Below are 25,801 nucleotides of genomic sequence, written 5' to 3'. Positions count from 1 at the left end.
AAGCTTTAAAACAACTGAACAACACAGAATGTTATAAAAGAATTACACCAACAGAGTATGGAAAAGTGATTGATATTTTTTATGAGAGACTCAAAGAATGGAAAGAACAACATTTATTACGCTGAAACGAATGTAAATTCATCAAACTGGAAAATCCAGTGACTCCAGTATTTTACTTGATACCCAAGGCTTATAAAGATATTTTTAACCCACCAGGAAGACCGATAATTTCATCCTGTAACAGTGTTCTTGAGAATACCTCTAAGTATATTGATTTGTTTCTTAATCCTATTGTAAAAACACTCTCCTCTTACATAAGAGATTCTGCTGATTTTCTCAAACACATCTATGATGTGAAATGGGAGAACAACATGACATTGGTTACTTTAGATATCTCAACCCTCTATACAAGCATAAGGCACACAGATGGCCTGAGGGCTACACAGTATTTTTTTTAAACAAAACCAATGAGGTTTACAAGGCACAATGCCATGGTACTAGAAATGATGGAGTGGTACCTTACCAGGAACATTTTCATGTTTGATAATAAATTATTCCAACAGGAACAAGGAACAGCGATGGGCACTTGCTTTGCCCCCAGTTATGCGAATTTACATCTTGGCAGGTGGGAGGAGCGGGTGATCAGAGGGCCGGAAATTGGAACATTGCACAGAAAATGTTTTCGTCTGGTTGTGATTTATTTATGACATTTTCGTGCTGTAGCAGGGCACGGAAACGGATGTGGAGCTATTCGTCAAGGATCTGAACAAGAATATGTTGAATCTGAATTTTGTAGGACACTACAAAGTAAAAGTACCGTAGATTTCCTAGACGTAAGAGTGTTGGTGAGGGGAGAAATACGATACTTCATGTGGCCAGCTCACACCCTACACCCCTCAATAGGAGTATCGTGTTTGGAGAATTCTATAGGGCTAGAAGAACATGTAGCACAGTAGAAGAGAATGAAATTGAGGAACAGGAGATGATGGGGTTTTTACAGAGAGGGTATCCAATTAAGACCATGGAAAGTGCCTCTAAAAAGAAAGGATGTTAAGTTGAGAGAAATTATTTGAGCCATCAAAAACAGATGAAAAGAAGAATGAACGCAGACAGGTAGAAAGCACAAACAGGTTCATAATAACGTATAATACAAAACATGAAGAGATGAGGTTAATTTAAGAAAAGCATTGGCACTTTATTAGGTGTGATACTGTAATAGGATCACAGATTAAGAACTATCCAGAAATAGTGTAACAAGTGAATACAGTGAGAATACTGGACGACAAAACTGGTTACAACAGAGAGAAGGTTTTAAAAAAATGTTCAAAATGTAAAGCCTGCCAACATGGGGAAACATTTCAAATTTTAAGACTGTTTTTAATAAAACTGTAAAGATAAGAAGATTTTTAACCTGTAAGTCAAGTTTTGTAGTTTATATTTTAAAGTGCTCATGTGAAAAAACATATGTAGGCAGCACTACTTTGCCAGCTCATAAAAGGATCCTACAACACAGGTAATAATGATCGAAGCTACCCTGTGGCTAGGCACATTGAAAAGAAACATCAAAGTGATCCTGCCTTAATGCGCTATAGCTGTATAGCAGAAGTACCTAAATGGAGAAGAGGTGGCAATAGAGAGAAAGAACTACGGAAACTAGAAACTACTTATATTTTGGAACTAGACAGCATGGAACCTAATGGATTAAATGTGGATGAGGATTTGTTCACATGCCTTTATTAAATAAGCTATACGAACTGCACATTCAAGGAAGCCATCTATTCAAATGTTAAACTGTGGAGGAGAACATATGCACTAGCACTTAATTATTATTAGCACTTTAATTAGAAATAAGAAGCACTAGCACTTTAACAAAGAAATAAAAGTAAAAAATCAAATAAAAAGAGAAATGTATGAATTAAATACAATAATCAGTCATTAACACTTAGATACAAGAGATATGAAACTGTGGTTAACAGTAGAAGAAATTAAGTGTAAAAAAAGGCAGCTCTAGGAGCAATTAGCACAAACACACTTTATTAAGAATAGGATTTGAGACATTCTTTTTTTCCTTTTCTATGAAATACCAGTACACATTTCTGATTTTTTTCTAATACACTGGAATAGATAAGAGTGAATGTATTAGATAGATGTTTAAAGTAAATAGAATAAACGTTTTAAATATGTGCAATATACTATGCCTTCTAACTTTAAGCACTGAAGCACTTTATAGATTGATGAACTTTCCCATTTCAATATATCAATTTATGAGCTTGAAATTCGTTTTGCTTAATGCCATATCAATAATGAAATAACAGTGTGTCTTTTTGAAACTTTTTTACAAATTATAGTCAAAATGAATCCTTTGTAAATAGTTTTAAATAATTGAAACTAAATGTGACTGTGTTCCATTATATAAGAGCGTTGTAAGCAATATAAACATGTTACAAGATGGCGTCCAAGTATTTTAACCCAAATGCCTCACGTATACAATGGGTAATGTCCTCTGTTTATGTTAATTTCCTGTCCTTTCCCCTCCTTTTTTGGGAAAAGGTGTATGTATTTAAAGAATGAAACAAATGTGGCTTAGTATTGTGACCAAGACTGCGAGCGGCAGCCGAAACGCGTAGATTATGCCATCACCTAATAAATAAAAGCTTCAAGTGGAATAAACCTCTGAAGTGGCGGTCTATTCTTTGGAACTAAGGAATTAGTTTGACTATATATATATATATATATATATATATATATCAAAAAAAGAGACCACTCCACTGCTGGGCAATCAGAGGACACAGCGGGGAATTTCTGGGAGACCATTTATTCACAGCTATTTAGGCACAATGCATTTCGGCGTCCATCGCCTTCTTCAGATGCCGGTAGCTCAGGGTTATCCCACCTCCCTCCTTTAAGTATCATATTGGCTCTCCCATTGGCGGGAGTGAAGCTTGTCCCAATTTGTTGCTTTGCTGTAGTCCTATAATAAAGACTCCAATACCCAGCATGCACTATAATGGTAAGTTCCACCAGCGGGACAGATTTCTGCTCGCAATGAGCGCTGCTTTGCCAAACAAGAGAGGGGGGTTAATGCTTTGGGAGCACCCCGTAATTACGTGTCCATGGGCTCTCCGAGTCCCCTACGTCCAAGCCACAATTTCAGATGTCAAGCCGGGCCGTGGATCGACGATGCAGTCATCACGATCCTCCGTGCAGTCACGGACTGTCAGCTGGCAGCAGCCACTTGCCTGGCCTGATCTTGGGGTGGGCCTGTGGGATTCAATCACTTGAATGTCAAACTGCCTGGTTGCCAATTTTCCCTCAGGCCTCTTGCTGGGCGGGTCCTCTTTGGCACGTGACTGGCAACACGCGCATAATATCAAAAACAGAGACCACTTCACTGCTGGGCAATCAGAGGACACAGCGGGGAATTTCTGGGAGACTATTTATTCACAGCTATTTAGGCACAATGCATTTCGGCGTCCATCGCCTTCTTCAGATGCCGGTAGCTCAGGGTTATCCCACCTCCCTCCTTTAAGTATCATATTGGCTCTCCCATTGGTGGGAGTGAAGCTTGTCCCAATTGGTTGCTTTGCTGTAGTCCTATAATAAAGACTCCAATACCCAGCATGCACTATAATGGTAAGTTCCACCAGCGGGACAGATTTCTGCTCGCAATGAGCGCTGCTTTGCCAAACAAGAGAGGGGGGTTAATGCTTTGGGAGCGCCCCTTAATTACGTGTCCATGGGCTCCCCGAGTCCCCTACGTCTCAGAAACTCTCCCCCCAGGGTGAGAGAAAGCTGCACACACGGTATGGCTTCGCACACTCCTTTTATTTAAATCTTAAAGCTGCACCAATCCTGACTCGTTTCGGTCTCATCAGACCTTGATCACAGGTGACGGCAATCATGCACTGTTGGCAGTTCACAGTCTCAATTTCACAATAGTAGTACTTGCCCCATGGCTCCCTCGTGGGTATGCAGGTGCATGGTGGGAAGTAGGTTGCCAAACAGCCTAATATAGCCCCAGTGGGCAATCCTATACAATGTCCAATACAGCTAAAACAGGTAAAATCCATTGGAGTAGTAGCCATAAACCGTTCCATTAACAGTCCTTAATCCAAAGGCTGCTCGGGTCCAAGCCGCACCAGTTCACGGCGGTGCCCCAGCCTTGGGTCGCTTCAATGACCTCCTAGAAACAGTGGTCCAAAAAGGCATAGGTGGCACTCTTGATGGCAGCGCAAGCTCATGGCAGGACCACGCCGTTTTACACACCAGAAACTCTTTCCCCAAGGTGAGAGAAAGCTGCACACACTGTATGGCTTCACACGCTCCTTTTATTTAAATCTTAAAGCTGCACCAATCGTTACGCGTTTCGGTCTCATCAGACCTTGATCACAATTGATGGCAATCATGCACTGTTGGCAGTTCACAGTCTCAATTTCACAGTAGTAGTACTTGCCCCGTGGCTCACTCGTGGGTATGCAGGTGCATGATGGGACCTGTAGTTTGCCAAACAGCCATATATATATATATGTATATATATATATATATATATATATATATATATATATATTCACTGAAAAAACCATAGGTTTCACACACGTTATAGTTAGGAATTAGCATTTAAAAAACCTTAGAAATTCAGTGAAAAAACCATAGGTTTCACACATGTTATAGTTAGCTGGACATTTTACTCGTAAAAAACCAATGAAATTGCCCCGTTATAGTTAGTTCAGCTAACTATAACTCACGCGCCCGCAATGCACTGCTGATGACGTCACATATTACATCACTCATGACATGGTCAGTGACATCACTCATGACATCACTGATGACATCTCAAATGACATCACTGATGACCTCACTGATGACATCATCCAGTGAATGTGTGTTTTTCTGAAAATTAAATATGTTTTATATATGTATATCTCAAGGTCGATGGAAGAATAAATGGGTATATAAGTGTCTAAATGGATGATTTGTTTTTAAAAAATTGATTGTGTAACTGACTGATTAAGTGTATCTCTCACTTTGTGTATAAGTGGCTGCATGGGTTGGTGAGTAGCTACATGGGTGTCTATATAGGTTAGTAGTTGTTTTTTTGAGTATCAGTCTGAGTGTCTGTATGGTTCGGTGGGGGGTATTACGTAGTGCATAGGTGCATGAATGAGTGACTCACTGTTTGTATGTGTTGAAGACAGCATGTGTGCAGGACTGTATGGGTGGATGAGTGTGTGTATGGGTGTGTTAGTGAGTGAATGACTGTCCCAATAGTGTCTTCAGGAGTAACTACATATGTTTTAAACTAGTATATGTGACTATTGGTGTATATATGTGAGTATATGTGAGAGGGACAGATTGAAAGAGTTCCTGTATGAATAAGTATGTGTTTCTATAAGTGATTGTTTAAAAGACTAAGTATGTGTAAGTTTCCGTAGAAGTAAGTGTGGTGGTGTGTGTATAACTGTATATGCAGGTGAATGTATGTTTGATTCTTTATTAGCATGAGTGACTATGTGTGTGAGTAACTCTATGGATGAGTGGCATTATGTAACAGGATGTATAGGTGTATGAGTACATATGATGAGTGAGTACATGTATGAGTGACTGTATAGGACTGTTGGTGAATGAGTGGATGTGTATGTGGATCTTAGAATTACTGAAGAGGTTGTTGTAACTGGTATTGGTATGTCCATTGTTTTGAAAATTTTAGTCTCTATTTTTGAATGTGTGTATCAAAGCTTATATTAAGGTGAGAGGAGGTCTGCCACTCTATCACAAGGATGATGTCATCAGTGAGGTCATCAGTGATGTCATTTGAGATGTCATCAGTGATGTCATGAGTGATGTCACTGACCATGTCATGAGTGATGTAATATGTGACGTCATCAGCAGTGCATTGCGGGCGCGTGAGTTATAGTTAGCTGAACTAACTATAACGGGGCAATTTCATTGGTTTTTTACGAGTAAAATGTCCAGCTAACTATAACATGTGTGAAACCTATGGTTTTTTCACTGAATTTCTAAGGTTTTTTAAATGCTAATTCCTAACTATAACGTGTGTGAAACCTATGGTTTTTTCAGTGAATTTCTAAGGTTTTTTAAATGCTAATTCCTAACTATAACGTGTGTGAAACCCATGGTTTTTTCAGTGAATTTGCAAGGTTTTTTAAATGCTAATTCCTAACTATAACGTGTGTGTAACCCATGGTTTTTTCAGTGAATTTGCAAGGTTTTTTAAATGCTAATTTTTTTTTTATTCTTCATTTTTTTCAAACATATTTTTAATTTAATTTTCTTTCATTTTATAAAGACTATGCTTAAATTTTTAAAATCCTTAAATATTTTTTTTTAATATATTTTTTAAAATAAACATGTAAAATTTATTACCAGATTTATTTATTTATTTATTTATTTTAGTACGCGTACCGTAAGCTCACGGTAAGCGTACGGTTTACGCAACGTCCGTAATCTATCTACGCTGCTTGCGTATAGTTACGCAATATGCGTAGCCGCGCGTACTGCGCGTGGGACGCGTGCGCGCTTACGCCACACGCGCACGTTACGCGGAAGTGCCGGGGAGTGACTGTTATGCGCATGCGCGGAAGCGCGTGTCTTTTTTACGCGCACGCGTACTTTTTGCCGTAAGCGTACCGTAAGCGTACCGTAAGCGTACGGTAGGTCATGTGATCATGAAACACAACTTTTGATTGGTTGAAACTACTTTCAGTTCTAGAACTCTCCTACACCACACCCATTCCCCTCATTTCTGCTTGTGATCCCTTGGGAGAAGGAGCTGGTTTGTCTTTGGGATACGATGGCAGAACAGCAGAGCTCTTCTGAGAGTGAGCCTAGCACCAGCAGCACTGTCTTGAGGCAGAGATCGAGGAAACAAAAGCCTTCTTATGTTTGGGATTATTTTACTTTTCCAGAAGGCCAGCAAAAGGTGAATGCACCCTTAGTTACTTGCTGTCTGTGTAAGCGTGTACTTTCTAGAGGTAATCCTAACAGGAAGTATTCCTTTGGGAATCACACCATGAAGAGGCACCTCCAGGATGTACACGGAAGGACACATGGTCATCTTTTTGGAGGTAACTCTTCAGAAAGACGAGCCAGTACATCCACAGCAGCTCAGCCTGGACCATCATCTGCAGGGCTGACTCCTTCTTCTGCAGGTCAGGTGAGCCCTTCATCTGTGGGGGGAGAATCTCCTTTTGCTGGCCCTCTGGAAATGAACCTTCGATTTCGGAAGGTTGATATTCATTGCACATTTTGTAAAGGTCTAATTTGTCATAGGGAGACCAGTGTTTCCCTAGTGAACAACAAAATAGATCAGCACATTTGTAGCTTTGAATGATTTTCCCATGCTTCCTTTCCTCTGTCCCTGCATGAACACAACGGTTCTTTTAAGAGCCAACCTTATCTTTCATCTTTTTTTTACATATGTTTTTTAAAACCTTTTTTTTTTTTTTTTTACCGTACGCGTACGGTGCGCGTACCTTTTTTTTATTTTTTTTAAAAAACACTAAAAATCAATTATCACATTACAAGGTCCTTGAGAGACTACAATTATTATTATTGACTTACCATACTCACTCAAAAAAATATTTATTCATTTGTTTTTTTAAAAAATAGTTTTAAAAATGGTTGTAGTTTTCGAAAATTTTCTATATCGATCTGAAAAAAAAGAAAAAAGTATTAATATTTTTTTAACAATTTATAATACGGTATACATATTTACATTTTTTCCCAAAAAATATTTTTGCCTTATTTTTGCTGTTTTCAGAATATATTGCATTTCACTATAAATTGTGAAAGCAATTGCATTCATCATTTTACAGCGGGCAAAAAAAAATAACAATCTCAAAGATTGTATTAAAAAAGCCCAGAATCTCTTCTCACTTAAACTTATCATTACAGAAATGCATATTATTCTAAAAAAATATCATCTAAAAACAATACTTATTTCTTTAAAATACCGTCTGATATGTTTGTTTCAGAAGTATAATCACAATATTATATCTCAAATAACTCCAAAATACATCTGATTTCATTTCCTTTAGGCCAAATAGTATTTTTTTTTTTTTTTTTGGAATAAATTTCCAAGGGAAATCCATTAAAATTCTAAAGTTTAATCTGTCCAGATCTCACCGATTCTCTGTAACATTTTGGTTCACGAAAATTTTTTGAATAATTTATTTAGTCCACAATAGAATTGCTTACTTTTCCACATGGCCAAATAGTAATTTTTTAAATCATTTTTGAAAAAATTTCCAATGGCAGTCCAATAGCATTCCAAAATTTAAAATGTGCAGAAGTTACCGATTATCTATAAATTATTGGTTTTTCAAAATTGCATTAAAAATTAAAAAAGTCCACATTACAATTGGTTATCTTTCCTTTAGGCCAAATGATAATTTTAAAAATATTTTTTCTACAAAATTGCAATGGTAATCCAGTAAAATGGTAAAATTATTTTGTCCAGATCTTGCCAAGTCTCTCTAAAATTTAGGTTTCAGGAAGATTAGATAGGAATTTGCTAAATCAAAAGGCAAACGTTGTTTGAAAATCAATTGGGAATCATTACACAGTGTCCAGCCTTTTTCACATTTTAGATAAACTGTGTAATGTCCAGAAGTAACAGTAGGTCCATCATGGAAAATTATTGCAACAGTTACAAAAGTTTTTCCTGAAATTGATAATTGCTGTCCTGTAAACTTCTTTATTAAAGTATCCAATTTTGAACCATCAGCTCTACATCGTTGCATCATTAAAATTACATACTGTCCGTATTCCCTTAAAATTAATGTTGAAAACATGTCAGAATTACACTCACCACATTTCATGCTATGATTAGCATCTTTAACTAATTTTGCAAAAGTGACTGTTTTACTCTCTGGCAATGTCAAATAAATAAACCTTTCATTATCAACAATAGAGCCACATATATTATAACAATTATCACAACTATGTTCCCATTTATAAGAGAGACCAAAAAAAATGTCAATGGGAACTCCTTCTTCTTCCACTACCTGAAGAAAATACATCAAAAATTCGTGTGCATCTTGCTGTTCATTTTGTGAAAACTGTGTTCGTCCTGAACATACATCTAAAAGTTTTCTAATATCAGTAGCACTTTCTATTTGAGTTTTATCTTTACTCAGCTTTTGAAAAAGGAGACTCAGCTCTGAACAGAATCTTTTTCCCTGATTTACTATTATCTGCTCTTGCAAACTTTCCAGATAAAATGCAACATTCAGCACTACATTAGCGTAGCAGTTGACACCAGAGCTATTTTCAAAATGACATCCTACAACCTGTTCTTCATTGTCCTTTTTCTTTTTGCTTGCAATTACATCACTCCTCTTTTTTTTCCTCTTCTCTATATCTTCATTACAGATATTCTCATTTCTCCTTTTACGAGAAACTACACGTTTCTCCAACACAGGATACTGACCTAAATGAGGAGCATAGCTTCTTCTTAATCTATTATACTCCTTTACACAGTTTGTATCAGCACTAACTTTTGAGTCATCAAAGTCTATCATGAATAAACCTGATAATGTTTTGACTCGTGACAAAGCTACATATGCCATACCTTCTTTGAACACAGTTGAACCAATGTTCACAAATGCACAATCTACAGTCAATCCTTGAGACTTGTGGATAGTTACAGCATATGCTAGAGAAAACGGAAACTGCTTCCTACGTACATATAAGTCTTTCACAAGCATAAAACGAACTGTACAACGACAAATATCTTTAACTTCATCTATCTGATCAAATTTTATCTGTAAACATTCAATTCCTTCTTTTTTCTGATAATTAATAAAACCCACAACTCTTCCCATCGCTCCATTCACTAAGCCTTTCTCAACATCCAAATTTCTCCTTAAAAATACTCTACAGTTCATGCAAACATATAGATTTTTTTCTAATCCTGCTGTTTTGGAGATGTTCTTCTCTAGTGAGTCCAATTTATTTTTCAGTTTGCCTGTTACTGTGACAGTAATTCTTCCATCCTCAATTTTGTCCACTGCTTCCAATTTCCTGATCTCTTCCTTTTCCAATTTCAAAAGCTCCTCATTAAATATTGAGCATTCACGTAGAGTTGGCATTAAGCAGATGACACTTTTGTTTTCTGCAATATTCTTGTATATTTTCTCTGCAACTATTTCTTCCTTTGGAAATAAATTATGTAGCAGCCGACTCTGTAATGCTTTTTTCCCAACTTCTGTGAGTAGTCCAATTCTGATATCTTTCAGAATACTTCCATATTCTTCATCGTTTGCTTGCCTCATATTAGTTGTAAGTTCCTTGTACTCAAAGAAGGACCAAATATTTGTATTTCCAATGCTTCCCAATGACTTCTTCGTGTCTTCATGTGTCACAGTATTAAACACTGGTTGTCCTTTAACTGGAGTAAGTTGCAAAAGATCCCCAAAAACTATGACGTGTTTTCCACCAAATAACACGTCATAGTCTGTCTTCAAAATTTGCTGCATTCTTAAATGCACAAAGGCAAGCATTAAGTTTGATACCATGCTCACCTCATCAATAATGAGAACTTGCATCTTCTTCAATACTCTTGAAACTTCCAAGGATGCTTCTCCAGTTAGCTTGTTGAATTGTATTTTGTTCTCATGCTCCACTGGTAACATTAGCAAACGATGTAAGGTGATTCCTTTTATGTTATATGCTGCTAACCCAGTTGGAGCAGTAACCACACAAGACAAAGTAGAATCCGTTTTTTGCTTTAGGTAGCTTCTGATGACTTTAATTAGGAAACTTTTTCCAGTGCCAGCTTGTCCGCTTACATACATCCTGATTGGATGAAATGATGTGCATGAGCACTCTTTTTTTATATGTAGAAATCCGTGATCAATTTTGTTTTTGATCTCTTCATAAATGTGTTGCTGCTCTTGATTCAGTTGTCTTTCCAAATTTTGTAAGTCTATAAATTCTTCTTGAGCTTGATTCATAGCCGTTTCCACTTCATTCATGGCTATTGATGCTTCATTTTCAACGATTGGTTGTCCTAGGGGATCTTGACTGTATGTTCCTGAACTTTGGCTGTCCTGAGAACTGTCTCTAGCTATTTCTGCTGCAATTGTAGCTTCCTGTTCAATTTCTTCATTTAACATTTGCAGATAAGTTGAGAATGTACTGCATTGTATGCTGTCTTTGCAAGCATTAAAAGAATCTTCATAGCTCTGGAATTCTCCCAGTAGTTCATCCTCTGTACGCCATGGTTTAAACAACTGTAAAAGAGCCAAGTAGTAAAATTCTTTCTTGTCGGTTGTGTCGCAACTCAGCTTCCGGTGATTTATCAAACTTCCTTTGGTTTGCTTCACCAAACATCCTTCTTCACCAACAACTTTATATTTTCCACTGTTGATGTCTTCTGCAGCTTTCCGTGAATAAATGTAGTTCTGCAGCACTTCATAGAGACACATGTTCTCCAGATGATGACTTCTCTTGGGATAATATGTGTCCAACATGTTTGTTTTCAATATATCTGTACTTTCTGGGTCATTCTCGGCCAAATATTCAATTTCTCCAACAGATTTCAGTACCCGATTTCTCATTGCTGCAAGACCTAAACTTGCCCAAATTATTCTTCTTGACTTCGAGTAGAGACTTGCAGAAGATAACCTATCTGAACATTCGTAGGATCCAATTTCTCGATGCGATAACATCTTCAAACTGAAACTGTACAGCTTCTTACTGACAGTCTTCTCGTGAGAAATCTCTTCCCACATTTCCTTCAATTCTGTTTTTTCTGATTTCGTAATGTAAGACGTTACATATCGTGCAACAGCAATGGAATTGTCAGCTACATACTGTATATCCATGTTAGCGTTCCACATGGATAAAATGACTGGGTTGTAGTCATTTATATTTTTTGATTCTTCTTTTCTTTTAAGGTTGTAGGTATTCTTAGGTGATTTTCTTGTGATAGTATGTCTCACAGCTGACATAAAACTGTTGACTCTTCCATTTGAAAGAACAGGTCTAGGAAATCCAAATCGACATTTAGTGTAGTATTTTTCTTTGCTCTTGTATTTCCGTCGACAGTATTTTCCACACCGATGACTTTGGAAACGTAGAACTTGCTCCTTTAACTTGTTCTCTTCTTTGCTTTTTGGTATACCACATGTTGCATATTCTTCAATGTAAGATAACACTGCTTCATCAGTATCTGTTCCAAACTTTGGGGCATCCTTGATCCACAGCAGCATATGAATATGAGGAGCACCTCTTGCCTGGTACTCTTTTCTCCAAAAGAAATCCACTACTTCTCCAAGGGGTGGATTTTTTTTATTGCAGATGAAGGACATCATAGCCTCAAATCTATGATTGAAATATCTGCAAACATTAACCGGATCCAATGAGCACAGTTCTCCTGCTGTCTTGTATTCGATGTTTTTAATGTTTGAATTGGCCTCTCGTAGAAAATCCAGTAAATCATCCCAAGCGTACTCGGCACAGCTTAGGGTAAGGAACCATGTTGGTGTTCCTAAATTGCGTAACATGCATTTTAGTTCACCATGGCGTCGGTACCAATATTCATTTGTCCCACGCTGACAAGCCATCAGATTGATCAGTTGTGTTTCCAAATGATCATCTCGGTGCTGCACTTTCTCCATAAAATCCTTAGCAGACACATTTTGTAAATGTACTCCACTTTTTAAAATGTGATTTACTGCATAAGACAGTGCAGACAAGTCGCTTTCAAATAAAAGATGGAACAAATAAGGAATACTTTGTCGAAATCTGGGATCTTCAGCATATAGTCTTGTAGTCCGATACTCTGAAGCTGGAATCTGTTCTGGACGTTCATCGTATCGTCCTCCTTTTCCTTTAGGAAACAGCTGGGGAAAACATCGAGCTTCCAAGCTCTCCTCCCATACACTCACGGGATTTCCTTTTGCTTTCTTCATCTGAAAGAGATCAATATTGTCTCCCATAACTTCTTTCGAATGGAGAGGATGTATGCTAAAATGTTCATAAATTTCTTCTTCCTTTGACTTGTCCACTTTTTCAATTTGTCCAGTTGGTGTTTCTGTGTGTTCTTGAAAATCTTCTTCTTCTTCTTCTTCTTCTATATAAATTGATTCATACCATTTGTTATTTTTTTTCAAATACAAATTTGCTTTTTGTACTTTCCGCACATCTACCAGCTCCTGCCAAATCTTCTTATTCTTTGTAGGTACACCATTAACCAGAATAATTAATGGTTCAGTTTCCAAAGTATCCGCATCAATAGTTTCCATATTTTTTTTTCAAATCCAAGGGCAAATACACCACTCTACCTTTTAAACCTCTCAGTAAATCTGAAGGAGGTAATTTACCAGTTTTGGGCTCCATACGTACTATGGTCTGGAACGGATGAACACATTGAATGAGTATAGACTCATATGTATTTAATTCAGAAAGTTCAGCAGGAATAGCATCCAATTCTAAATTATTATGTACAGCTCTGGTCGGCATTCTATTTTCCTCTAACTTGTTGTAACAGTATTTACAAATACGCTGATCTTCACCCAATTCAAAACAATTTTCAAGAAATATATATGTGGCAAAATCCATCCACTTATAATTATCTTCATTTTCACTCTTTCTGTAGAGATCAACATTCCTAGTTTGTTTTCTATAATGAGTTCTGCGGCAACAAATACAAGTAACATTTGGTCTTTCATTAGAGACTATTGCAAATTTTGTTATGTGATCATTAAATGTGTTACTTACAGAGGGTTCTACATTCTCTTCCACTTCTGCCTCATTTACTGTGTCCTTCTCTGCACTGTTTTGTTCAGGACCAAAGTAACAAAACTGAATTTCATCAACAACCTTCTCTACATCTGATACCGTTCCTCGGAACAGAGCCCTATTCAATTCATTTAACTTTATTGCTGGACTTTTGGCAAAATACAACCGTCTCACAAACTTTCTCATTTCAGTATGATGAACAGCCAGCATCCTAAAATGATGGAAAACACTATTGCACACTTTTCTAGATAGACAAGCAAGAGAATGACCCTGCAAACCAGTATTCTCTCTCACTCTGCATGGATCCAGACTTTGAAGCACCTTAATCTTTTGTTTTACACTTTTTTTTACTATATTCTCTTAGAAACTCTCGAAATCTGTCAATAGATTCCTGACGCACAGTGCAAATACTACTACAATTCCAAGTGTACACTGGGGCTTTAGGACGTCTCCCCATTGCCTCATCTGCCATCACTTGTACCTCATCTCTTGGAACCATTATCTCCTTCTCCATTATGCAACCATTTTTTACTTCGTATGAACGACCTCTGGTGTCAACTGCATGCAGCAAACTATTACTTTGAAAATAGCTCTCTTCATTAAAAAAAGGTTCACTACTTGAACTATGCATCCACTTTCCTAAAAACAACTTTACAAAAGTTTGTTCTGTTCACTACTCTTTTGCTTTTGCTTTGTGATTTCAGTACATTAACCATTTTATCTAATGTACGCATCCTATTCAAAATTAATATGAATAGTTTCCTTTTTAATTCTAATGCTTTTGCTGCAATGGCTTCAATTTCTTTTTTTCTCTTGTAATATTTTGCCTTTTGCTTATATTTCTTTACATCCTTTATCAAATTGGACATAACTCTTCTCTGAAACATTTTTCTACGTATCTCTTTAAACGCTGTTTTTCTGTTTATGTTAAACTTTTCAATTGCAGAAGGTATATTTGCATTAACTAAATTCTCAATTTTTTGCTGTTCTCTATGTTTTGTTACATTTTTCCGAGGACAGACATTTTGTACATTTTTCTTTGTTTTGAATATTTTGTTAAGAAATTGTTTTTTCTGCTTACCAGAAGATTTTTTCTTTTTCCCAACATGAGCATCTTCTACTAACTTTGGTCCTCCAGTTGTCTTCAAATATAGTTTTTTTTTTAGCGTTTTTTGAGCTCGAGATTTTGTAGGCATCTTAAATTTTGTTCACTGTTCTTCAGCAATACCTGAAAAAAACTAAAAAAAAAATCCTTTATTGTATTTAAATATATTACTACATTTGTTTTCACAATAGTCATAAAACAAAATTTCTTTGCCAATTTGAATGCACACAAACTGCTCTTTTTTTTGGGCAAGTGAAAATCTCTTTTACAAACTGTCACATTATGAAACCACTTTTCAGATTTTTTAAAAAGCCCATGTCCACAGTGCTACACTCCACCAAGGGCAACCAGCCTTAGTGAAGCTCAATGTATTTGCATTACAGACTGAAACCTAAAAACCCCACTGGCTTCTAAATACTGTGCATGACTATACACGGCAAGCACATGGGTGTGTGCTAAGCCTCTGCTTCTTCCCCCAAAAATTCGCTCCCCCTTTCCATCTAATGCAACTGTGAAATCACCAGAGCAAGACGCAATAAATCTCTGCCTATAATTCCTCTATGCACACAGAGTCATGTTTTCACATTAGTCCCAAAACGAAATTTCTTTGCCATTTTGAAAGCACACTTACTGCTCTTTTTTTTTCGGGCCGAGTGAAAATCACTTTTACAGACTGACACATTATGAAACCACTATTTTTGATTTATTTAATTGCACGTGTACAAACTGTTTTTTTTTCAGACCACCACCATGTGCATTCTCTGTGACTGCCTACACTCCACCAAGGGCAACCAGCCTTAGTGATGCTGAATGTATTTGCATTACAGACTTAAACCTGAAAACCCCACTGGCTTCTAAATACTGTGCATGACTATACATGGCAAGCACATGGGTGTGTGCTAAGCCTCTGCTTCTTCCCCAAAAAATTCGCTCCCCCTTTCCATCTAATGCAACTGTGAAATCACCAGAGCAAGACGCAATAAATCTCTGCCTATAATTCCTCTATGCACACAGAGTCATGTTTTCACATTAGTCCTAAAACGAAATTTCTTTGCCAATTTGAAAGCACACTTACTGCTCTTTTTTTTTAGGGCCAAGTGAAAATCTCTTTTTACAATTTGAAATCACTTTTACAGACTGACACATTATGAAACCACTATTTTTGATTTATTTAATTGCACGTGTCCAAGCTGTTTTTTTTTCAGACCAACACCATGTGTATTCTCTGTGTCTGCCTACACTCCAGCAAGGGCAACCAGTCTTAGTGATGCTGAATGTATTTGCATTACAGACTTAAACCTGAAAACCCCACTGTCTTCTAAATACTGTGCATGACTATACATGGCAAGCACATGGGTGTGTGCTAAGCCTCTGCTTCTTCCCCAAAAAATTCGCTCCCCCTTTCCATCTAATGCAACTGTGAAATCACCAGAGCAAGACGCAATAAATCTCTGCCTATAATTCCTCTATGCACACAGAGTCATGTTTTCACATTAGTCCTAAAACGAAATTTCTTTGCCAATTTGAAAGCACACTTACAGCTCTTTTTTTTTAGGGCCAAGTGAAAATCTCTTTTTACAATTCGAAATCACTTTTACAGACTGACACATTATGAAACCACTATTTTTGATTTATTTAATTGCACGTGTACAAACTGTTTTTTTTTCAGACCACCACCATGTGCATTCTCTGTGACTGCCTACACTCCACCAAGGGCAACCAGCCTTAGTGATGCTGAATGTATTTGCATTACAGACTTAAACCTGAAAACCCCAGTGGCTTCTAAATACTGTGCATGACTATACATGGCAAGCACATGGGTGTGTGCTAAGCCTCTGCTTCTTCCCCCAAAAATTCGCTCCCCCTTTCCATCTAATGCAACTGTGAAATCACCAGAGCAAGACGCAATAAATCTCTGCCTATAATTCCTCTATGCACACAGAGTCATGTTTTCACATTAGACCTAAAACGAAATTTCTTTGCCAATTTGAAAGCACACTTACTGCTCTTTTTTTTTTAGGGCCAAGTGAAAATCTCTTTTTACAATTTGAAATCACTTTTACAGACTGACACATTATGAAACCACTATTTTTGATTTATTTAATTGCACGTGTACAAACTGTTTTTTTTTCAGACCACCACCATGTGCATTCTCTGTGACTGCCTACACTCCACCAAGGGCAACCAGCCTTAGTGATGCTGAATGTATTTGCATTACAGACTTAAACCTGAAAACCCCAGTGGCTTCTAAATACTGTGCATGACTATACACGGCAAGCACATGGGTGTGTGCTAAGCCTCTGCTTCTTCCCCCAAAAATTCGCTCCCCCTTTCCATCTAATGCAACTGTGAAATCACCAGAGCAAGACGCAATAAATCTCTGCCTATAATTCCTCTATGCACACAGAGTCATGTTTTCACATTAGTCCTAAAACGAAATTTCTTTGCCAATTTGAAAGCACACTTACTGCTCTTTTTTTTTCGGGCCAAGTGAAAATCTCTTTTTACAATTTGAAATCACTTTTACAGACTGACACATTATGAAACCACTATTTTTGATTTATTTAATTGCACGTGTCCAAGCTGTTTTTTTTTCAGACCACCACCATGTGCATTCTCTGTGTCTGCCTACACTCCAGCAAGGGCAACCAGCCTTAGTGATGCTGAATGTATTTGCATTACAGACTTAAACCTGAAAACCCCACTGGCTTCTAAATACTGTGCATGACTATACATGGCAAGCACATGGGTGTGTGCTAAGCCTCTGCTTCTTCCCCAAAAAATTCGCTCCCCCTTTCCATCTAATGCAACTGTGAAATCACCAGAGCAAGACGCAATAAATCTCTGCCTATAATTCCTCTATGCACACAGAGTCATGTTTTCACATTAGTCCTAAAACGAAATTTCTTTGCCAATTTGAAAGCACACTTACTGCTCTTTTTTTTTAGGGCCAAGTGAAAATCTCTTTTTACAATTTGAAATCACTTTTACAGACTGACACATTATGAAACCACTATTTTTGATTTATTTAATTGCACGTGTACAAACTGTTTTTTTTTCAGACCACCACCATGTGCATTCTCTGTGACTGCCTACACTCCACCAAGGGCAACCAGCCTTAGTGATGCTGAATGTATTTGCATTACAGACTTAAACCTGAAAACCCCAGTGGCTTCTAAATACTGTGCATGACTATACATGGCAAGCACATGGGTGTGTGCTAAGCCTCTGCTTCTTCCCCCAAAAATTCGCTCCCCCTTTCCATCTAATGCAACTGTGAAATCACCAGAGCAAGACGCAATAAATCTCTGCCTATAATTCCTCTATGCACACAGAGTCATGTTTTCACATTAGACCCAAAACGAAATTTCTTTGCCAATTTGAAAGCACACTTACTGCTCTTTTTTTTTCGGGCCAAGTGAAAATCTCTTTTTACAATTTGAAATCACTTTTACAGACTGACACATTATGAAACCACTATTTTTGATTTATTTAATTGCACGTGTCCAAGCTGTTTTTTTTTCAGACCACCACCATGTGCATTCTCTGTGACTGCCTACACTCCACCAAGGGCAACCAGCCTTAGTGATGCTGAATGTATTTGCATTACAGACTTAAACCTGAAAACCCCACTGGCTTCTAAATACTGTGCATGACTATACACGGCAAGCACATGGGTGTGTGCTAAGCCTCTGCTTCTTCCCCAAAAAATTCGCTCCCCCTTTCCATCTAATGCAACTGTGAAATCACCAGAGCAAGACGCAATAAATCTCTGCCTATAATTCTTCTATGCACACAGAGTCATGTTTTCACATTAGTCCCAAAACGAAATTTCTTTGCCAATTTGAAAGCACACTTACTGCTCTTTTTTTTTCGGGCCAAGTGAAAATCTCTTTTTACAATTTGAAATCACTTTTACAGACTGACACATTATGAAACCACTATTTTTGATTTATTTAATTGCACGTGTCCAAGCTGTTTTTTTTTCAGACCACCACCATGTGCATTCTCTGTGACTGCCTACACTCCACCAAGGGCAACCAGCCTTAGTGATGCTGAATGTATTTGCATTACAGACTTAAACCTGAAAACCCCACTGGCTTCTAAATACTGTGCATGACTATACATGGCAAGCACATGGGTGTGTGCTAAGCCTCTGCTTCTTCCCCAAAAAATTCGCTCCCCCTTTCCATCTAATGCAACTGTGAAATCACCAGAGCAAGACGCAATAAATCTCTGCCTATAATTCTTCTATGCACACAGAGTCATGTTTTCACATTAGTCCCAAAACGAAATTTCTTTGCCAATTTGAAAGCACACTTACTGCTCTTTTTTTTTTCGGGGCAAGTGTAAATCACTTTTACACACTGTCACATTATGAAACCACCATGTGTAACTACAACAAAAACAATTCCCATTTCTATTATTCATTTCTTAAGTTACCACATACATCCCCTCTCAAACTCTAAACTCACCTTTAAAATTAGTTAGTTGTGAAAGAAATGTGACACTCAAACAGCAGATTATCAGAGCCAGGATCTCTGTTGTGTTCACCTCTCTCCTCTCAGCAGAACCAGATAATGGCAAACTTTCCCTCTATTTTTCCACACATATACATGTAAGTTTCAAATCTCAGTGCTTCCCCCTTTTTTTCAAATGTAATCACACATTTCTATTGGTTGAAAACCAACCCTTTTCCAAAAGTACCCTGCCCCCAACTTGACTTCTGCCTAGTACCCTTCCCCCAACTTGACTTCTGCCTGCTACCATAGCAACAGCTCATGGAACACTGCTGTGTGCAGTTAGGTCAGAAGTTCGACACACAATGTTTCAATTCCACAGAGCAAGAGTGCTTGACTTTTCAAACCTTACAGCAAATCCATAGTACTGTTCTTTGGTTACACATTTTTTTGTACCAATACAAAACATGCTTCTATTAATTTTCACATACAGCCTAGTTTTTATTCTAGAATGGTATGAAACAGCCAATCAGTTCTTTTTGTTTTAAAAAAATATGTATGCCTCCATTTCCAAACTGTCTTTCTTTTCATATTGCCATTCTACTGAAAGACACCTCCTGAGTGCATCCAGTTCTCCTTTGAAGATGTTCACAGTGTGGATTGTAGGGCACAGCTATGTCTTCTGGAGTGAAAAGTTTGCAGAGAAAACAGATATGGTGAGAGACCTTGCTTTGCCAAATGTAGACATTAAATGGATTGGTCAGAGAGGGTTAAAGTGGCACCAATTGATGCCATTGGTGAAATCCTTCATTCAAATCCAACACCCTGACCTCATAATAGTGCACTGTGGTGGCAATGACCTAGGCACTTTGACTGGGGTAGGTCTGGAAATGCTTATGAAGGACACCTTTGCACAACTGTTTACACTTTTCCCTAAAACTGCCTTTGTGTTTTCCAACATATGCCAAAGGCAAAAATGGAACTGGTCCAATCATTTCTGTCCACAGATTGACAAAGCAAGAAAGCACGTCAACAAATCTGTTTCTGCTTTCCTCCGTGACTATGGTATGGGTGCCATTTACCACAACAACTTGCGTTATGACATGCAAGACATTTATAGAGGAGATGGTGTGCACTTCAATGATGAAGGGAACAGAGTCTTCCTCTTGAACCTTAGACTCTGCATCGGTACTTACTTGTAGGTACCACTAAAAAAATGACTTCATAAACACAACAGCTCTTTTTAGAGCTCCCTAATTTCTAAACTCTTAAATCTGCTTTTCATTTATCTATTTTTATTTTTTTACCGTACGCTTACCGTAAGCTTACCGTACGCGTACCCCGTGATTTTTTTTAAAATCAATAAATGTTTTTTTTGTACTTTTCTGTCCTTCTTTGACCCCCTTACAAATGTTAGGGGGTCTGTAACTCTCCTCATTGCCCCCTTTCCTTGTTTTCACTCTTTTTTTTCAGAGTGAAATACACAAAATGGCGGCCGCCGCTTCCTGGTTTCGGCCGATTCGAATGTTTACTAAGATCTAACAGCCAATCAGAATCGCGCTCGCGCACGCCGCCGTACGCTTACCGTAAGCGTACGGTAAGCGTACCGTAAGCGGGCTCAGATATATATATTGATTTAAAGGCTATTTTCTCAGAATCTACTGAACAGATTTACACCAAACCTACAAAAGGCACTTCCTTGACCTAGGGACTACCTCTCTGCCAAATTTTGAGTAATTCTGTTCAGCCGTTCGGGCTGTAGCTCGTTCTAAAGGTCCTATGGAAAAATGCATGGGAAAAACGCGTTTTGGGACCCCCCTTTTATCTCAGCCCCCGCTTGACGGATCCCCCCGAGACTTTCAGGGTAGGAGCGGAGCGTAGCGCCCCACCTATTTTGAGAAATTCACGAGGATTCGTCGACCGGCGCCAAAGTTATTCAAAATAGAATGTTGAGGTTTTCCTATGGAAACGTGGTCCTAACTATAACTACCTACTGGCGACCGCCAGTAGGTAATATATATATCTATATCACAACTTTGCCCTGATGTAAGGACGCACTCGACAGGCAGATGATTCTCCGATTCCTCTATTTAAAAAGCACACAGGCACCTTACTCCTATGGAAGTACTGAAAAACCACAGTGCTGTTAATTCACATTTTTATCGTCGGCATGCTGATCCAATTGATAGTTTCCCGCATTAATTAATTGGAATGCAAATGTGGTTTTTTTCAAATAAAGGATTCACAGAATCATCTGCTTGTTGAGTCCGTCCTTACATCAGGGCAAAGTTGGCCGATATGAATCACGGCAATCCGGCCGTGGAGGATTGCACCACTATTAGAATGCCATGTGGGGCCGCAGGGGCTTGGAATCAAGATGAGCCCTAAAGCAGCACTGGAGATTTGTAAACAAAAGCACCAGCTTGCACTCTGAGGCCCACTGGAGGGCTTTGTAAATTAAAATAAAGAACTGGAAATACACAGAACCCACTAGAGGGAAATAATCATGTTGACACACCCTTCAGGTTCCAGCATGCATTTGAAATTTACTCCCCTGGTAGGCCCACCGGAGGGCAACTAAGCAGCAGCATGCAGACGATAAAATGTGTATCAACAGCACTGTGGTTTTTCAGCACTGCCTATGAGTAAGGAGCTTGGCTGCTCTGAAACGCATCAGGTGCAGCAATTAATTGGAATGCAAATGTGGTTTGTTTTCAAATAAAAGATTCAGAGAATCATCTGCCTGTCTAGTGCATCCTTACGTCAGTGCAGAGTTGGGAGATATATATACAAATAATTAGCTTAAAGTACAGCAACACTTGAAAGTGTGAGTTTAATTAATACAACATAAATGTAGATATATTACCTTACTTATCCATGCTTACTTTCAATGTACCTATGTATCTTTATGTTTATTACTTTACTCCCAAATTAGCATCTCCAATGCACTACCCTATTTCTCACGGTATACCTCTGTCTCAATATATACTCTACCTCCACTTTCCGACTACTGTGATCCCCATATATATTACCTCTTTCTAGACTCTTCCCTACTCTAGCCTTACTATGACCCCCAACATAACTCTTTCAAGACTCTTCCCTCCTCTACTCCTCCCTTGCACCATCTCAAACCTCTTTTACTAGTCAGATCTCTCAAACTATCCATTCTAAACCCTTCCCTATGACTCTTCCCCCTATCCATCCCAAACCTCCTTCTACTGCTATGATCTCCAAATAAGCACTTTCTAGACCCTTCCCTCTTCTATCCCTCCACTAGCCTTTTCAATCCAACCAACAGACTCACATGTCCACCACTTAAATTAATTTTATATTTCCCTGTACTAATCAACCACTAATCATGTTTGGGTTCCGGAGTAGCATGCTAATCGTCAAAAAGTGCATTTGATGTCTCATCAGGGATACTAATCGCTATATAAAGGCATACCCCTCTCTCTTCTATCCCTCCACTATCCTTTTCAACCCAAATAACAGATTGACATGTCCACCCCTCAAATTAATTTCATATTTCCCTATACTAATTTACCACTAATCCTTTTTGGGTTCCGCAGTAGTGTGATACTTGGCAAAAAGCACTTTGATGCCTCATTAGTGTTAGTAAGGGCTATATAAATGCAATTACAATTACACATGCAGCCTATCAGCAAACCCAAGAAACTCTTTTACTGTGCATTATTTGAAATAAAAAGCTGCCCGAGTTATGTCTGTAATGTAAACTTTGTTGGTCTTTTCTTCTCCCTTGCATCAGACATGAAAGAACAGACACCATTCGCTGTGTGAAGTCTTGTCGGCCAAATGACAACAACTGTATGCTGGATCCAGTTCATACAATCTCCAACACAGTAATCTCGCTGCCAACCTTCAGGGAATTCACCCGTCCGGAAGGTAAATTATGCCTTCTTTTGGTAATGGGTTATAACAGTGGGTTTAAGCACGTTAATAATTGAAGCAACATCGAGGTAGTAAGGGTTGGAGGTGCTGCCATATACTTATATTCTAGAGTTTAACTTGTGTTTAGCCAAGGCCTTTTTGATATTTCTATATTTTATTACTATATATGTATATATTTATGTATTTTGTTTTCAATGAAAAAACAAAAGTTCATGTTATGTTATAGTTAGTTATGATAATATCTTATTTTGCATAAAAAAACATAGGAATTCACTGAAGAAAGCAAAGGTTAAAGGGACGTTATAGTCAGTTGAAAAAGTCAGTAAAGCATACCATTTTAAACTAACAAAACCACTAACGTTCCCCAGTTATTGTTATCTCAAGGAACAATAACTCATGCCCTAAAGTAACATTAACTTGCACCCCCGCCATGCACAGTGTTTTCATCAATGATGTAATTTCAGATGTTACAGTGATGTCATAGATCCTGTCATGGGAAACAGCCAACAAGGTTGTTATTATGCAATGCCATTACCTTGCATCTGTAACAACGCATATGCCTTTACATCACATCCTTACCAGGCAAAAGTTTACCATGCATACCTTTACAATGACAATTTAAGTATAAAGCCTTTATATATATTCTTATGCCCCTTATAACCTTTCATACTCGATCTTCCACACTACCATTCTCAAACCCGTTCACACACCCATACCAGTACTTACACAGCCACTCATTGATTCATGGATCAACACACACATCCACTCACTCACCCTACAGCCATTCATACACCCACTCACTCACTAATACAGCCTTTGACATATCTACTCATACACCCGTAGAGCTACTAACACACCTACTCTCTCAACCAGTCAATCACACAGCCATCTACTCACCCATACAGTTACACACACTCACTCTCTTACTCATACAGATAATAACACATACTCACCTATACAGTCACTGACACATGTATACACTCACCCAGACACTCTCACATTCATGTACTCACCCATACAATCACTCCCATACCCCATCACTCAACTATACTACCTTTCACATACCCAGTTACTCATATACCACTGACACTCAACTACCCATTCACATACCCATACAGCCACTTAGGCAACAACTGACAGACAGATACAGACATTCACACAGTCACTCACTCATACATTCACTGAGACACCTAGTCACTATCTTATACAGTCAGTCACATAGCCACTGAATCATCGAAACAGGCACTCATACACCCACTGATTCACCAATAAACCTTGGTATAAATATTTAACAGACATAAACTTTTTTAAATCACTGACAGTCACTGGATGATGTAATCAGTGATGTCATCAGTGATTTCATTTGAGATGTCACCAGTGAGGTCACTGACCATGTCTTGAGTGATGTATTATGTGAGGTTATAAGCAGTGCATTGCGGGGGCGCAAATTATAGTTAGCTCACTAACTATAACAGCCAAATTTCACTGGTTTTGAACGAGTGAAACCTGAGCCTAACTATAATGCCCCAGTAACCTTTTTCTCCCCAGTGAATATATATATATATATATATCTGTCAATATCTCGCGCTGCGAACAACGCAAGAAACAGTCGCACTCAGGATATATTACAGCAGATAAGGTATTTATTGACTTGACGCGTTTCGACACACTGTCTTTGTCAAAAAGTCATACAATAGATCACGGGCAGCCATGTCTTTTTAAAGAAGCATTCCCGGGTTATCATCATAAACATAGAAGACATATTTACAACTATGTAAGTGTATACTGAACACTTGTTGGAAGAAAGACTATACAATTCAAACAACAAAACTTTATCGCTAGTAATTAGCAACACAGTCACAAATTATTTTCTAAATAAGATAAATTAAAATTCATGAGTGAATTAATTATTATTGCTCAATCAACAATAAAAGAAATTGACTCGTATATAAGAAAATACGTGAGTTAATGAAAGTCGATGAAATGCCAAGTGGCATATGTCTGAAAAATAAACACTTGGGCCAGTGCCCATGGCATATTGTATGGGAGTTCAGGATATAAAGTTTCAAAAGGAATGCAAATGAATCAAAGACCTATAGTCAAATCTGCCCATGATCAATTTTGAGTTGAAAACATAATAAATCGGTATCAGAATGGCTTAGAAGCAAAGACCGGGGCAATAGAGAAAACACTACTGGGAAGGGGGATATAAGCCTAGATTAGGCATAATCAGACCCTAGTGTCTTAGCTGCATGTGCATGGTACAGACAGGTAAGGATCTCACAGCCATGAGGATCTAACGCAGTGGCGTCCTAATGTCGCATGTGAATGACAGATAGCACAACTACAAAAATTCAAGAGAGGAGAGAGGAGAGAGATATTCAGCCTAGGTGGACATGGAGATCTTCCTCATGGTTGAGGCCTCCTGGAGTCTTGCTTTGTAACTTCACTATGTATTCTGATTCCAGGCGTCGCAAATGACGTTCCCGGTCTCCTCCTCTCGTTGATGGCACAACCCTGTCAATGCCAAAAAATGAGATTTTAGTGCTGATATCTTTGA

The 25,801-nt window shown here is 38.1% G+C and overlaps 1 protein-coding gene across 1 annotated transcript in view; it reads left to right on the top strand.

Moving 5' to 3' along the window:
* The window catches only part of FBLN1 (fibulin 1), an 852,642-nt gene that overhangs the window by 473,539 nt on the left and 353,302 nt on the right, over positions 1-25,801 (top strand). The window contains exon 15 of the mRNA XM_085652428.1: positions 23,099-23,235. Coding sequence (XP_085508554.1) covers positions 23,099-23,235 — 137 coding nt within the window. The remainder of the gene's footprint in view (positions 1-23,098; positions 23,236-25,801) is intronic.

The sequence above is a fragment of the Triturus cristatus genome, chromosome 4_1 (assembly GCF_964204655.1).
Source record: "Triturus cristatus chromosome 4_1, aTriCri1.1, whole genome shotgun sequence".
NCBI lineage: Eukaryota > Metazoa > Chordata > Amphibia > Caudata > Salamandridae > Triturus > Triturus cristatus.
The sequence above is the reverse complement of the archived record's forward strand: the minus strand, read 5'-3'. Positions and strand labels throughout refer to the sequence as shown.